This window comes from Mus caroli, unplaced genomic scaffold (assembly GCF_978045245.1).
Source record: "Mus caroli unplaced genomic scaffold, Mus_caroli_1 scaffold_4, whole genome shotgun sequence".
NCBI classification, from domain to species: domain Eukaryota; kingdom Metazoa; phylum Chordata; class Mammalia; order Rodentia; family Muridae; genus Mus; species Mus caroli.
The window spans coordinates 127475158-127490098 of record NW_028227259.1 but is presented as its reverse complement, the minus strand read 5'-3'; the positions used below and the strand labels follow the sequence as shown (position 1 = coordinate 127490098).

The following is a 14941-nucleotide window of genomic DNA, read 5'->3' as shown; positions in this document are numbered from 1 at the left end:
TGACGCCCTCTTCTGGTGCTGTCTGAAGACAGCTACAGTATACTTATATATAATAAGTCTTTTTTTTTTTTTAATCAGACATGTTTGCTGGGTGTGGGGACACACACCTGTAATCCCAGGTCATGGGTCACAGAGGTCAGGACTACAGAGTGAGACCCTCTCTCAAAATAAAATCAAAACAACAACAAAAATCAAATACTTGGGGTGTTTTGTTAAAAATAGTTGGCTTGGGTTTCTTTCCTGTATGAGAAAGGTTTGGAACACCAATGGCACCCAGTGCTCTGGATTCTGCAGAGATACATGGGCACCAAGCTCCCTGTCCCTCACCTCCCTGGTCCCTGCCTTAGAGCAAGAATACCAGGTCGGCACCCTTCTGCAGGCATGGCCTGGCTGTGTGCTCTTGGGTGAATACGCCTTATGTTATCTGCGACTCAGTCTCTCCCTCAGAGAAGGATGTGGGATGGTGCTTGATGCTATCCCCAAGCTCTTAGCAGCTGGGGACTGAGAAACGGGCGGAGCCAGCACAGCGCTGGGCTGCCCTGGCGCTCACCTGCACATCTTCGTGGTGGCATTGAAGAGCTTCACTTTGTAGCCGCTGTTGCAGATGAGCAGGAAGAGTTCCTTGGTGAGCGGAGGGTACCAGATCATGCAGGTCGGGTAGTTGCCCTGGTCTGTCCGGTGAACGTCCAGGACATCCAGGTGGTCTTTGCAGCTCTTGACAAGATTGTACTCGATCTGAGGAGGAGCACGGGGACACATGAGGAACCAGCTGGAGGACAAGCTTGGCTGAAAAGCTTCAAGCCCTGGGTGTCAGCCTCTAATGCCTCTAAGGGAAGTCCTCTGACTCTCGATCTGTGTGTTACCTTCACGAAACACTCATGGTAAGCAGCATGGTGGGCTTAGCACCCTAAACCATCATGCCTATGGATCCCAATTCTTGGCAGTGCTGTCTCTCACGGGCACGCAGGCCCATCCATGAACAGGTGTCACAGACGTTAAGGGTAGCCTGCCTAGGGACACACGGACAAGATGTGGTGGAGGAAAAACTTAAGTCTAAGCCCAACCAACCCCAAACCTGAGCTCTGACAATTAACTTCTGCCTGTCATCTTCAGAACTAATTCAACCCAAATCTCAGCACTTGATGGTTCCGGATTAGCAGCCTGCTCAAACCAGCCTGTTAGTACAGACAAGGCGCAGGCAGGCACAGAGAAAAGAACAAGAAGAAGACTGGGTGGAGGAAAGCAGGGAGGGGGAGGGGAGACAAGGGGGGAGGTTGCTGGTCAGTGGGGGGACAGGATGAGTGCTTCTGATCTCCTTAGTTTGATAACATCATCTATTGCCCTACTGCTCTGCTTAGCCTTTGTCAACTTCATACAAAATAGCAGAGAGAGAACCTCCCGGAGGAATTGTCTCCATCAGATTGGCCTGAGGCAATCCCGGGACAAGGAGGCCTGGGCTGTATGAGAAAGTATCTGAGTAAGCCACAATGGAAAGCAAGCCAGCAGATAGCACTTTTCCATGTGCTCTGCTTCAGTTCCTGTCTCCGGGTTCCTGCCCTGAGTTCCTGCTTCAGCTTCCTGGAGAGATGGAGTGGCAAAAACCACCGCTTCCAGACTTGGGCCACGTGAGGTATCATCTCAGAGATACCAATGTGGAAAAAAAATCTGTGAGATGTCACCCTGTAATCATTTTTTCCCATGTGTTATAGGTGGGGTCTACACAAGATGGCAGGGATGGAACGAGTTGGGGGAGGGGGAGGAGGACGGTGCTGGTGATCAATCAGGCAAGCCAAGCAGAAGAGCTCACCAAGAATCTGTCTTTCCCGAGGCTCAGCAGCCTGGGCTCATTGCTGTCCAGGTGGACGCCAAACAGGAGGCTTTGGATGCTGTTTTGGTGAGAGCGAAGTCTTGCCAAATACTCCCAGACCCTTTGTCCATTTTTGACCACCACCATATAGACGGCCACGGTGAAGTTGACGTCCTAAGGGAGCAAGAGCAGAAGTGGTTCCCTTAACTTTAGGACCTAGGACTGACTCGTCTTCGTGGTCTTCACACTCATTTGCCTTCGGGATACGTTCTCCAGACAAATCTTAGCATAGCGGAATACGTAGTGATGCCTGCCCATTCTGCAGGCTGGGAGACTAAGGCTACTGGGTCATAGATCAAGGCAGAAGGGGAGGAGGTATGACATCAGACTCACTCTCCATGTTCTTACGCAGTTCCCCATGGAAAGCAGAAAGCCCTAGTCTTTCTGCTTTTGTCCTCCCTACATTGTCTAGCTACACTCAAACAGGGCAGAGTGTCAGAGAGCAGCCTGCAGGGGGCGCTGGTGTCCATGCCGGGTGCCAGGACAGCTCTGGTCCTTACCAGTACTGCGAGTACAAGCCAGAGGCCAGGCTGTATGTGAGTGGAATGCTGGGGGAGGTGGGCTAATGAGGGCCTTCCTCATCATACCGCCACGCCCCACTGCCACATCTGACAGAAAGGCAGACCAGGGGACAGTCAGAACCACTTGTCTGAGATCACATGCCCTAGTCACAGAGGGAAGGAACAGAATCCAAAACCCTGAGGAAGGACATTGAGATCAATCAATGATGAGACTTCCTTGTCAAAATGATCAGAGTGATGAAGGATGGGCTATGAAGAAGGGGTCCCGGAAACACAACAGCCGGCCAGCCCCTGGGGCTGCAGAATCCAAGTCTGAACATTGTAAGGCCCTGCTCTTGCTGCCCGCAAAAGTTCTTCTACCTCGCCAACCTTTCCCCCTCCCCTTTGGGTCACAGCTTGATTGGGACGTAACCCCACTGTCCCCAGACTCCCTGAACCTTCGAGCACCGAGCAGAGGGAGCTACTCACGGCCGTCGCCATGTAATTGGAGTCGTGTGAGAAGCAGCAGTGGGACACGCTGCTTTTGGAATATTTGAAGGGCTCCGGGCTTTCATTTTCTAAAGACATCGCATCAAGAATATACACTGTCCCCTCGGTGAATCCAGCTCCAAGCAGGGCTCCTGAAAGGACAAGTCCGAGAACGGTGACGGGAAAGGGATTCCCTTCTTTCTGAAGGTAAGTCTGGAGCAATGAGCAGAAGGGAGACCCTCCACAGGGAAACTGGAAGGCGAGGCAGCTTGGGAAGGACACCAAGGCTCAGCTATGTGTGTGAGGCGGGGACAGTCCCTCTGGGTATCATGGAACCTGCTGAGAGTCCAAGTACCTTCGGGGTTGTAGGTCAGACACTGGACTCCAAGCCCCTTCTCGAAGGTCCTGCTGAACAGATAGACCTTCTTCTCGAAGTCCCACACCTTGATCATCCCGCAGACACTCCCGACTGCGATGAGGGGTTGGTACGGGTGGCAGGAGATGGCATGGACAGCGTCCCTGGGTTCCACGAAGAGCTTCTCAAGTTTGGTGCCATCCACGGTCATGTGGTACACGGTGGCGTCAAACGTCCCAATGATAAAATTCCTGTTTGCCAAGGAGAGACCCAAGAGGATCGGCGTGTGCAGGGAATGGCCACGCCAGGCGCTCTGCTTCCGGCTGTCCGTGAACCGCCTTTGTCGTCTATAATTTGGTGACATTATTAACCCAACATCTCCAAAAATATGCCACCAACATCCAACGGCCTCCATTTGCAAGTGAAAAAAAAGCCCGATCTCCCACATGTAAATTGAGTCATTAAGTATGCAGATGGACAATTAGCTAATCTACGCATGCAAATATTCATTTGTGTATGCAAATATGGAGTTGGGTGCCCGTGTACGGCCGTGCCTGTAAAGACAGCGAGGGTAATTAAGCAGACTCACAGATAATTCAGTCTTGAAATGTTATGGCTATTAATTACCACAACGCCTTTAACCTCAGCGGCTAGGACAAGCTTAGCTCTGAGAAATGAGGCTAACCCACAGCAAGGACTCCTCCAGGCGCAGTAAGAGATGAGAACCCAGGCATAAAAGCCACCCAGCTTCCAGTTACTCCGGCTTCTAGATAGTAAAATCCTCAACAATTAATTTTTTAAAAAAATCCAATACTAAATGCAGCCAACCACGGAGCTGTTTCTAAGACTAACTAGGAAGGTGTGTTCCCTCAATTCTATCTCCTAGGAACAAGAGACACATTGGTTGGTTGCACCGCACGCAAACTGAAGGGGGCACCAGTTATTTCTCAGCTGTCCAGATGACTAGATTCACTAAGGGCTCACCTGACAACGAAAAGGTCGCCTCTGAGAGTGCAGTCTGTGGGGAGGTTGGACTTCTCGGTCGGCGGGCTTGGAACGGTTTTTGAAAAGGACAGAGTCCTTATGGCGCCCAGTTTGAAGTTGCTGTACCAGTTGACCACGGAGAGGGTGTGGTCGTAGAACTTAATGTTGCCCTTAATGTCGCCGGTGACAATGTAGCTGAAATAGAGAAAAACGCCAGGCTGTTCCGTAGCGCTCATGGTGAGATCCATCCACGGAACGTCGTCTAACTGTGGCAGACCCTGGAGCCCATGTGTTGTGACGTCCCATGCAATGCTGCCCAATGAGGCTGCCTTTACTGAAACACCATTTTACATCTCCAAGGCTAAAGAGAAGTTAAGAGATCTGCTCAAAACCCAGCACTGGTGGTGCACGCCTTTAATCCTAGCACTCGGAAGGCAGAGGCAGGCGGATCTCTGAGTTTGAGGCCAGCCTGGTCTACAGTACAGAGTGAATTCCAGGACAGCCAGGGATAAACAAAGAAACCTAGTCCTGGGGGGAAAAAATCTTTTATTGTAAGTATATAGCAAATACCACTTATACCTATCTGGGCTCCATGTCTACAGTACATGGGAGCCCAGTCAGCGTTGCCTAACGTAAATGGCATGTTCTTACCATGGAAAGGTGACTGACTCACAGTCACTGCCATATAACGACAGGTGACCATGGAGAGCGATCCAACAGCTCTCCCACATCACCGAGGCTGGGCAGTGGGACATGGTCTGCTTTCTAGGAGGACTCTGCAGTTAGAATCATCAAAAAGCCACACCCTGTCATTCACAGGCAAAGACAACGCCTGGCTGGCTGACAATGTGGCTTTTATTTCTAGCCCTTCAATCCATCCTGGGAGAGCTTTTTTTTTTTTAATCTTTTTAAAAGAATTCTAATGACAGAGGGAGAAAGAATAAATTTTCTCGGATGTCAGGCAAGCTGATTAAGTGAGATTTCTGATTAATAAGCAAGGCTGGTGGGCAGAGTAATTGGCTAGGGCTGTCTTTACTGCCCTCTGCTGGGCAGAATCAGCATTGCTCACCCAGTGTTTGTGAAGCCCTCTATTCTAGTATGGGAGAGTGGGAAGTTAGGCCTGGACTTCAAAGCCTCTACCCTGAAGCCAACTGAAGGTCGAGTGTAGCATCCATCTATGCTCTAAAATGTCTTCTCATGCCTCCGAGATGACGACTGTACACCTCTTTGTAAAGGCACGCGCAGATGCCATGACTGTCCAGCGCCCCTGCAGCACTGCGGGAAGTGAACGGGCTCAGCAGAGGCAGATTGTACAGTGGCTCTCGCCATAGGGCAGCTCCCAGGAATGTTTCTAACACACTAATGATGGCTGGTTTGTCTTTTTCTTTAACCTAGGGCTCCACATGTTCTGAGCAGTGTACATGAAACCCTTATAAAGTTATTGGGGGTGTGGGCAGGAGTGCACAGTGTGTGCACGGCAGGTCAAAGGATAACTCCGGGAAGTCAGTTCTCAGCTTCCTCCTTTACGTGGGTCCCAGGGACTGCGCTAGAACCATCAGGTTTTCATGACCAATGCTTAATTCAGACCCAAGAATTGCACATTTACAATATAAATGTTGGGGTGGTAGAACACGAGCTAAGGGAACTCTTAGGGATTCTTGAGAGCATGAGGCAGGAAGACAAGCTTAGGATCAGAACCAGCCACGTCATGAGACCTTGTCTCAAGAAGCCATGCAGAAAAACAAAACAAAACACCAAAAACTCCAATATAGGATATGTAATTGTTACTGTGCAAGCAAAATAACAAAACTATCTGAGTTCTATTGTTTTTTAATTATTTTAGATTTTGAACAATGGTTATGCACATGAGAGTTTCTGCCTACATATAGGAATGTGTGCCAATGTATGCCTGGTGCCTTCAGAGGTTAGAAGACGGTGTTGGATCCACTGGAAATGAAGTCATAGATGATCGTAAACTACCCCGTGGACGTGAAGGAATGAACTCTGGTCTCTGCAAGAGTAGCCTCTTGCCATGTTTTCTTCAATTTAATGTATGAGATTGGGGGGTGTGAAACAGGTTTTAGTAGCACATGAGAGAAAGAGATAGCTTTTGTTCCACTGACACGGAATTTTTTAAACATGATGTGTGTCCATGAGTTTTTCAAAAGTCTCGTGGAGGGGCTGGGCACGGTGATGCACACCTTTAACTCCAGCTCTGAGAAGGCAGAGGCAGATCTCTGTTGCGTTCCAGGATAGCCTGGTCTACACAGTGAATTCCAAGCTTGACAGGGCTGTTCTATTAGACCCTGTCCAAACAAACAAACAAACAAACAAACAAACAAAATCCTCAAAATGCTCAGTTCTTCTCCTGAGAGGCAGTTAATGCCCGTGGTCAATTACAACTCTCCCCAGAAATACTCTATGCATCTAGGAATCTATAAGCAAAAGGGGTTTAACAAAGAACCATGGGCACTGGGGATGCTGAGAAGAGTGGTCCTGCCCAGGAAGAACCCCTGACTGGCTATCCAGTACCGACTGCCCAGCCCAGAAATTGTGTGCATACAAGCAGCAACGTACAGACTGTGTGGGCTGTATCTTTACATTTAGAAATATACATTGCATAAAATGTAACAGCAGCTACAAAAAAAAAAATAGGCCATGAAATTCACAAAGGGTAAAGAGGGGTAGATGGGAGGGATTTAGAGGGAGAAAACTATGTAAGTATCTATATCTATATATATGTAAATATATATGTAAATACACACACACACACACATATATATATGTGGATATATATATATATATATATATATATATATATATATATATATACCAGAGGTCTACAATACATGTGTGATCTCACCAGGATCCTCTCTAATCAGACTCATTACCTGTCGATTGTCATGAGCACCGTGATGGCCTCCTTCTGTAAATGGACCAGTTTACGAGGCTTGATGAAAGGGAAGGCCGAGATGGCGGAGGAGGGGGTGGAAGATGGGTAGTGTATGTCCCAGACGACCAGCTTCCCTTCCTTGGTTGCTGACAGTACTTGTGGTAACTTCAAGTGAAAGACAGACTGGCTAAATTTCCCCACAAGTTTGTTGAACGTCTGTGTTTCGAAGACAGGTTATAAGTTACAGCCAGTAATCATAATGATGATAATAGAACCAAAACGTGTATCTGTGTGGCATTTTATAGCATTATAATATAAACACAACAGGACAGAAAACAGAAATGGCTGAAAACCCACAGGTGGACCGCTCCTGAGTTGAGTGAGGGCCATGTGCTGTGCTCAGTTACACTGCTTAGATTATTTATTGATTTTGTTTTTCGACACAGGGTTTCTCTGTATAGTTCTGCCTGTCCTGGAACTCACTCTGTAGACCAGGCTGGCCTCGAACTCATTTTGTGTGCATTGGTGTTTTGCCTGCATGTAAGTCTGTGTGGGGCTGTGAGTTACAGACAGTTTTGAGCTTCTATGTAGGTGCTGGGAATCGAACCCAGATCCTCTGGAAAGGCAGCCAGTGCTCTTAACCAACAACTCACCACCAAAAGAGTGTCTAATTACTGCTTATACCTGTCCAGCTTCTCTCCTAGAGTCTTTTACACCCATAGTCTGACATAAGCAGAAGTGTGCTCTAGGTGAAAAGCATAAAATAATTACCCTGATGTCCTTTGACAGTAAGGTATTGTCCCATCAGAAGAAATTGTTTCAGTCCTTAATGTAAGAATGCTATGGTAAACTGGGAAGTGGTGGCGCTCGCATGCCTTTAATCCAAGCACTTGGGAGGCAGAGGCAGGTGGATTTCTGAGTTTGAGGCCAGCCTGGTCTACAGAATGAGTTCCAGGACAGCCAGGGCTACACAGAGAAACCTTGTCTCGAAAAAACAAGAAAGAAGAAGAAGAAGAAGGAGGAGGAGGAGGAGGAGGAGGAGGAGGAGGAGGAGGAGGAGGAAGAGGAAGAAGAAGAAGAAGAAGAAGAAGAAGAAGAAGAAGAAGAAGAAGAAGAAGAAAAGAAGGAAGGAAGGAAGGAAGGAAGGAAGGAAGGAAGGAAGGAAGGAAGGAAGGAAGGAAGGAAGAAAAGACAAGACCCTAGGTTTGTGTCTTGGGGTTTCTATATAAGACACCATTTCCAAAAGCAACTTGAGGAGGAAAAGGTTTATTCCGCTTATAATTCCACATCACAGTCTGTCACTGAAGGAAGGCAGGGTAGGAACCTGGAGGCAGGGCTGAAGCAGAATCCATGGGCTTGCCGCTCAATGGCTTGCTTGTCCCGGATTGCTCAGCCTGCTTTCTTTTTCCTTCTTTTCTCTTTCTTTTCTTTCCTTTTCTTCCCTTTTCTTTTCTTTCTTTTCCTTTCCTTTCCTTTCTTTTCTTTTCCTTTTTCTCTTCTCTTCTTTTCTTGTTTTGTCATTTGAAACAGGGTTTTTCTGTGTAGCTTGGGCTGTCCCGTAACTCACTCTGTAGAACAGATTAGCCTCAAACTCACAAGAGTTCTGCCTGTCTCTGCCTCCCCAGTGCTGGGATTAAAGGATTGCCAATACCTGGCACCCGGGATGGCATCTCCTGAAATTAGGCTGGGTCCTCCAGCACCAATCACTAATGAAAAAGTGATGGCTGCATCTCACGGAGGCATTTTCTTAATTGAGGTTCCCTCCTCTATGGCAAATTGACATTTAAAAAAAAAAAAAAAAAAGCCAGCAGTTTGTCTCTGAACTTGAACGCAGAAGGTTCCAGGGGCTTTTGTCAAACAGGATCGTCATGTTCACCTCAGGGCAGGCATGTGTCCATGCAAGGCTTTTTTTTTTTGGTCGTTTCAAACTGTAATCAGCGTCTGTTCTTGGCAGACTGTGCTTCTGTGAGTTCTCCTACCTGCCTTCTGTAACCTGAGAATCAAGCCAGCTCTGCCCCAGTCACCTGTGGACACCATGGGTGTGCAGACTGGCGTGAAAACTCCACAGGAACCCCTCTGCCCTGAGATTGGACAAGATGATACCTTGCTGCTTTATTTCAGCTCACACTGTGAGCAAATGTCCTTTCCTGGCCTTGTCAGTGTGTTTTGCTGCTGATGTTGGTACTCTAACTTTCCACTTCCCTGGAAGGCAGTGCTGTCTGGTTTTACAGCACCTGCCTTGCGAAGGAAACATTGTATCTTATGGTCTGTGCAGGATACAGTTTGCTGTGAGTAACTCGCTAATGAAATTAAATGTGCAACTCAAAGCGCTTGCCTAAGTCATTCCGGACCCCAGGGTTCCCATCAGAGAAAGGAAGTAAACCAAAGGCTCCCTCCCCCCACCTCCCCAACCTTCCCCCCCCCCAGCCCCGCCCAGATTTCCTATATACCAGCTGTGAATTTGAACAGCCTGAAACTCATGATCATTTGTTCTGGGAATCACCATCATATCTACTTTATGAGTTGCTGGGGATTGAACCCAGGGCTTTTTGTGTATGGTCAGCAAGCATTATACTGACTGAGGTACGACCTCAGACTTCAGGATATTTTTCATTTAGTTTTGTTTGAGCCACTGTGCAGTCCTGGATGGCCTGGAATTTACTCTGTTCTGGCTGGCCTTGAACACAAAGATCCAGCTGCCTCTGTCTCCCAAGTGCTGGGATTAAAGGTGTGTGCCATCATACCAGGCCCTCAGTGTTAACATCTAAAACATAGCTTTGAAGCAGGAGCCCACATCAAATATGGCGGAACTGTACAGGAGCCAACCTCTGTATTCCCTTCGGGAGTGGTGGTTCACCGTTTCCTAAGTCATTATTGGCAGAGACACTGTAAGGTGTGACCGCCAGGAGTCATATCTACTGACTGCATTTCGTACATTCTCATTTGGAAAAAAACGAAGTTCAGACAGACACAGTAAGCTTTCCTAAGAAGTGTTTGTTTATTTGGCTGGTTGGTCCTGGAGATGGAGCCCAGGAGAAACCATCTTTCCTTGTGTCTTTCCATTTCCTCTTTTTTCATTTCCTCTTTTTTTTTCATGTGGGCAAGCTCTCTGTTGAACTTAATTCTTAATTCTTTGTCAATACACACACACATTACACAATCTGTATCTCCTCATACTAATCATATCTTTTTTGGATTTGTTTATTTAGTTGTTTTTTGTTGTTGTTGTTATTGTTTTGTTTTGTTTTCCAAGACAGAATCTCTCTGTGTAGCCCTGGCTGTCCTGGAACTCACTCTGTAGACCAGGTTGGCCTTGATCTCAGAAATTCGCCTGCCTCTGCCTCCCAAGTGCTGGGATTAAAAGCCTGTACCACCAGCTCAGACTGTGAATCTTTTCCATAATGTTTTATTTTATTTTTACAATGCTTCTGTTATTTTTAACAGACAATTCATTATGGTTAAAAGATCTAAGCAAAAATGTTCAAATTCTTTCCCAACGGCTTCACATTAAGATATAGCCCACGCCCACTCAGTCTACACATCCATATTCTCCCTTCCCGGTATCTGACATGTGCAAACACAACAGGAAATACTCACTTTCTCTGTTAAAACCGGGGCACTGTGAGCAAGTATACCCTTGTCTTCAAACTGAAAAGCACAGAAAGAGACGTTACTATTTAAAGACCAAGCTGCTGAAAGAAGCACTATGCGCTAGCTAAACCGGAGCGAATGCGCCCAAATGGGGTCGGAGGGTTCCAGTTCCTATAAGAAGAAAGCCGGTCGCCGCCCTCCCCCCCCCCCCCGGGGGAATCGCTAAAAGTGTCTGAAAAAAACCACAAATCTGTTCAAAAGCCAGGCTTGCCTGTGCCTCGGTGTGGTGGGTGGCTACTGCCAATCTGAGTGCCACACTAATGAGACTTTAAAAGGCAAAAATAAACCCTCAAAGCATAAATACCACCGATGGGCACCTTTCAACAAGTCTTTTTTTTTTCTTTAAAGGTATTGCAATGAACATAAAACCAGCCATTAACACATGATGGGTGTCCACATGGGTGTGGTGTTCACAGAGCTGCATAGTGGCTATCCCCACCCCCGCCTCAGTGCCAGGGGGACCTGTAGCCACTCCCGTCCCCTCCTCTGCTCAGCCTCTGACAGTCAGTGTTCCAACAGGCTGCATTGACTGGACTTAGTGGGTTAGCAACATAAATAGATAAACAAACAAACAAACAAAAAAGGGGGCTGGAGAGATGGCTCAGTGGTTAAGAGCACCGACTGCTCTTCCAAAGGTCCTGAGTTCAAATCCCAGCAACCACATGGTGGCTCACAACCATCTGTAACAAGATCTGATACCCTCTCTTCTGGAGTGTCTGAAGACAGCTACAGTGTACTTAAATATAATAAATAAATAAAATCTTTTAAAATAAATAAATAAATAAATAAATAAATAAATAAATAAATAAAAGGAAAGATGAGTGGGGATGGCACACACCTTTAGCCCCAGCACTCTGGAGGCAGGGGCAGGCAGATCTCTAGACCAGGACAGCCTGGTCTACACAGGGAGTTCCAGGACAGTCAGGGCTACAGACTTTCAAAAAAACAAAAAAACAAAAAAACCCCACAAAACTAAAAATAGATGGATAGATGGATGGGCAGACAGACAGAAGAACTAAAGGACATGAGATGGGATGGAGGGAAGTTGTAGGGGGAGTAGACAGAGAGGTTGTTGGTTGATGACAGAAGTGGGAGGGGAGAGGAGGGGGAGCCAGGGGGGGGCGCCTGTGGTCAAGATGCATCGTTTGCATGTATGAAAATGTCAAATAATAGACTATTTTCTACTTTAAAAAAATTCCTTTCTGAAATTTGAAATAGAGTTCAAGGTGTAAAAAAATAAAGAAAGAAATAAAGAAAAACAAACCCCACCTTTATATCAAATATAGACAAATAAATATCTGCCTCATTACCTCAAAAAATTAAGTGAGGTTTAATTATCTGCCTCTAATTTAATATGCTAATTTCCAACATGACTAAGATAAATAGCATAATTAAGTCAAAATGTTTAGATATATGCTCATTGTGTCCTAAAGAGGTACACTATGGCTGTACCACAGAGCGTCTGTATTCCGCACCTCAGCGGGTGTCTCCATCCACACTAAAGTAGACGGCCTGAGTCTTTCTGCCTCGACTTACCCAGCAGTAGTAGACGGCCTGAGTCTTGCTGTTGCTCACCAACTCTTTGTTGTTGGCTGGGTTGAAGACGAGGTTATCCTGAGGCGGCAGAAGACAGGAACGTGTATTTTTTAAACATACAACAAACAAACAAACAAAAAAAACAAAAAACAAACCTGTTTCTCAGGGCTTCAGCTGAGTGTCACAATTAAATAATAATTTTAGTTTAGAAAAAAAAAAAAAAAAAAACAAGGGCTAAGAGAGATGGCTCAGTGGTTAAGGGCACTGACTGCTCTTCCAGAGGTCCTGAGTTCAAATCCCAGCAACCACATGGTGGCTCACAACCATCTGTAATGGGATCCGATGCCCTCTTCTGGGGTCTGATGTCAGCAACAGTGTACTTACATATATTAAATAAATAAATAGATCTTTAAAAAAATTACACAGAGTGGGGATACATATAAAACACAAAAGACTTGGAACCTGGCCAACATGAGAATAGCATTTAAATATTGGCTGTAAAGTAAACGGTGCAAGATGCGTCCATGTTATAAGTTTTATTTTATTTATTTATTACAACTCACCATCTATAACAAGCAAAAGTAAACTATATTTGCTATTTTTAGTCCGTTGATCATTTTTATTCTCTTGGGCAATGAACCCAGATTGCCACACAAGCTGAGCATGTGCTCTGCCCTTGAGCACTAATAATCTTTAGTCTGTGGTCTTTTAGACAAAAGCCAGTGAAGGCACATTTCTGAAGCTAGCTGACAGGGACACGGGAGATCTTGGAACGAACGTGAGGCTTTGGAAGGGAAGTCTGACTCCTGCCAAGACAGTGAATGGCGTGAGTGAACGGTTGGCGCCCTTCCCAAAAAAAAAAAAAAAAAATCAACTGTGCAGAAGCTGACGTGTGAGGGGAACGTTAAATGTAGAAACTAAACAACAACTGAGACAGAAACTCCTGGGGGGATGGGAAGAGGCCTTGCACAAGATGAGGCAGAGGCAAACTCTTTCTTCTCCCTGACTCCCAGTGCCCACTAACAGTGGATAATAAATAAGCAGTTAATCTAACCCAAGTACCACCAGCCAAAAAGGAGAAACTTTAAAAAATAAAAATAAAAATAAAAATCTGTGACCAGTGCCACAGTAAGCTGAGTGAAAGAAGCTGGGCGGGCAAGATGGTGGAGCAGGTGAAGATGCCCGGTGCTTGCCATGCATGAGAGAATTGACTCTGAAGAGCTGTGTTCTGCCTCCCACACATATGACACCCCCCCCCAGCACACAGGCACACAATAACAATTAGTATGAAAATTAAATATTAAAAAAAAAGTAGCCAAAACTTTCCTGGGGTGAGGAGCTATCAGAGAGAGAGAGAGAGAGAGAGAGAGAGAGAGAGAGAGAGAGAGAGAGAGAGAAACATGGTAGGGCTGGAGGCAGATCAGAGGCATGGGAGTGGGAACAGGCTAGTGTTTGCCCCAGATAGCCCACCTCTGTTCTCTCAATGACCTATGCATGAGCAATGTTGTCAGCCATCAGCCAGATTAACCACTATGGGGAACGAACGGAAGGGCTGTGTGTAGAAATGTCTCGCCTGAGATCTCCCTTGTAGAACGTATCAACCGCTGTTGCTCACGGGCCACATGTGACTGGAGGGAGGGGGACTTAGAACTGCGGGCTGGTTAAGCTGGAGAACCAAACTTGTCATTTTATTTCATTGTGATCAATTTAAATTTAAATAGTCGTGCAATCGGCAAAGTTGCAGGACACAAAACTGCGAGACTGGATCCAGCTGTGTTTCTATACAGCGGCCAGTGCACAAGCTGAAAAGGAGAATTAGGGAAACATCCCACTCTCAAAAGCATCAGAAAGAAGAAGAAGAAGAAAAAAAAAAGATGCAGGAATAAATTTAACTCTGGAAGCGAAAAGATGTGTGCACTGGAAATAATAAAATACTGCTCAAAAAGAGAACTGAAGATGGTATAAAAACAAAACAAAACAAAACAAAACAGCAAGACACCCGGTGCTCTGAGGTTGTAAAACAATATAATTAAAGAAGACAATAGTTCAGAAGGGGTCTGCAGAGGGGGGGGGGGGGGCGGGAAGGGAGAGTCCTAAAGGCATTTTGCACAGCAAAGTTAAAAAGACACACACACACACACACAAACCCTGGCACCAACTGTGGTGGCCGCACACGCCAAGGGCCCCTGTACTTGGGAGGCCAAGACAATGCTGCATTCAGGGTCACCTGGCTATGTATCCAGGGCCCATCTGAGAAATGCCGAGCCTGGGACTGATGTCCTAATTTGCTTTCCACTGCTATAATCAAATACTGACCAAGAGCAATCGGGAGAGGAAAGGGTTTTGTTTGGCTTACAGGGAACAGTCCATCATTGCAGAAAGCCAGGGCAGGGACACAAGGCAAGAAAGAACCAGAGACTAGCGGGGACTGCTGCTCAGTGGCTTGTTCTTCATGGCTTGCTTAGCTCGCTCTCTTATACGGCCCAAGGACACCTGTCCAGGGATGGCACGGCCCACAGTGGGAGAAGGACTTCCCTATTAACTAGCAAAACAACAAAACAAAACAAAACAAAACAAAAACACCTTGCGTACCTACAGGCTGAAGTGACGGAGCAATTCCTCCTTTGAGAGTCCCTGTTCCCAGGTATGTCTAAGTTAACAAAAGC

General features: G+C 46.4%; 1 protein-coding gene across 1 annotated transcript in view; it reads right to left on the bottom strand.

Annotated features, from left to right (window-relative positions):
• The window catches only part of Cfap251 (cilia and flagella associated protein 251), a 75890-nt gene that overhangs the window by 35666 nt on the left and 25283 nt on the right, over positions 1-14941 (bottom strand). The window contains exons 8-15 of the mRNA XM_085837159.1: positions 12276-12353; positions 10686-10736; positions 7087-7304; positions 4196-4390; positions 3212-3462; positions 2857-3008; positions 1808-1981; positions 551-735 (exon numbers count right to left, since the gene is read on the bottom strand). Coding sequence (XP_085693285.1) covers positions 551-735; positions 1808-1981; positions 2857-3008; positions 3212-3462; positions 4196-4390; positions 7087-7304; positions 10686-10736; positions 12276-12353 — 1304 coding nt within the window. The remainder of the gene's footprint in view (positions 1-550; positions 736-1807; positions 1982-2856; positions 3009-3211; positions 3463-4195; positions 4391-7086; positions 7305-10685; positions 10737-12275; positions 12354-14941) is intronic.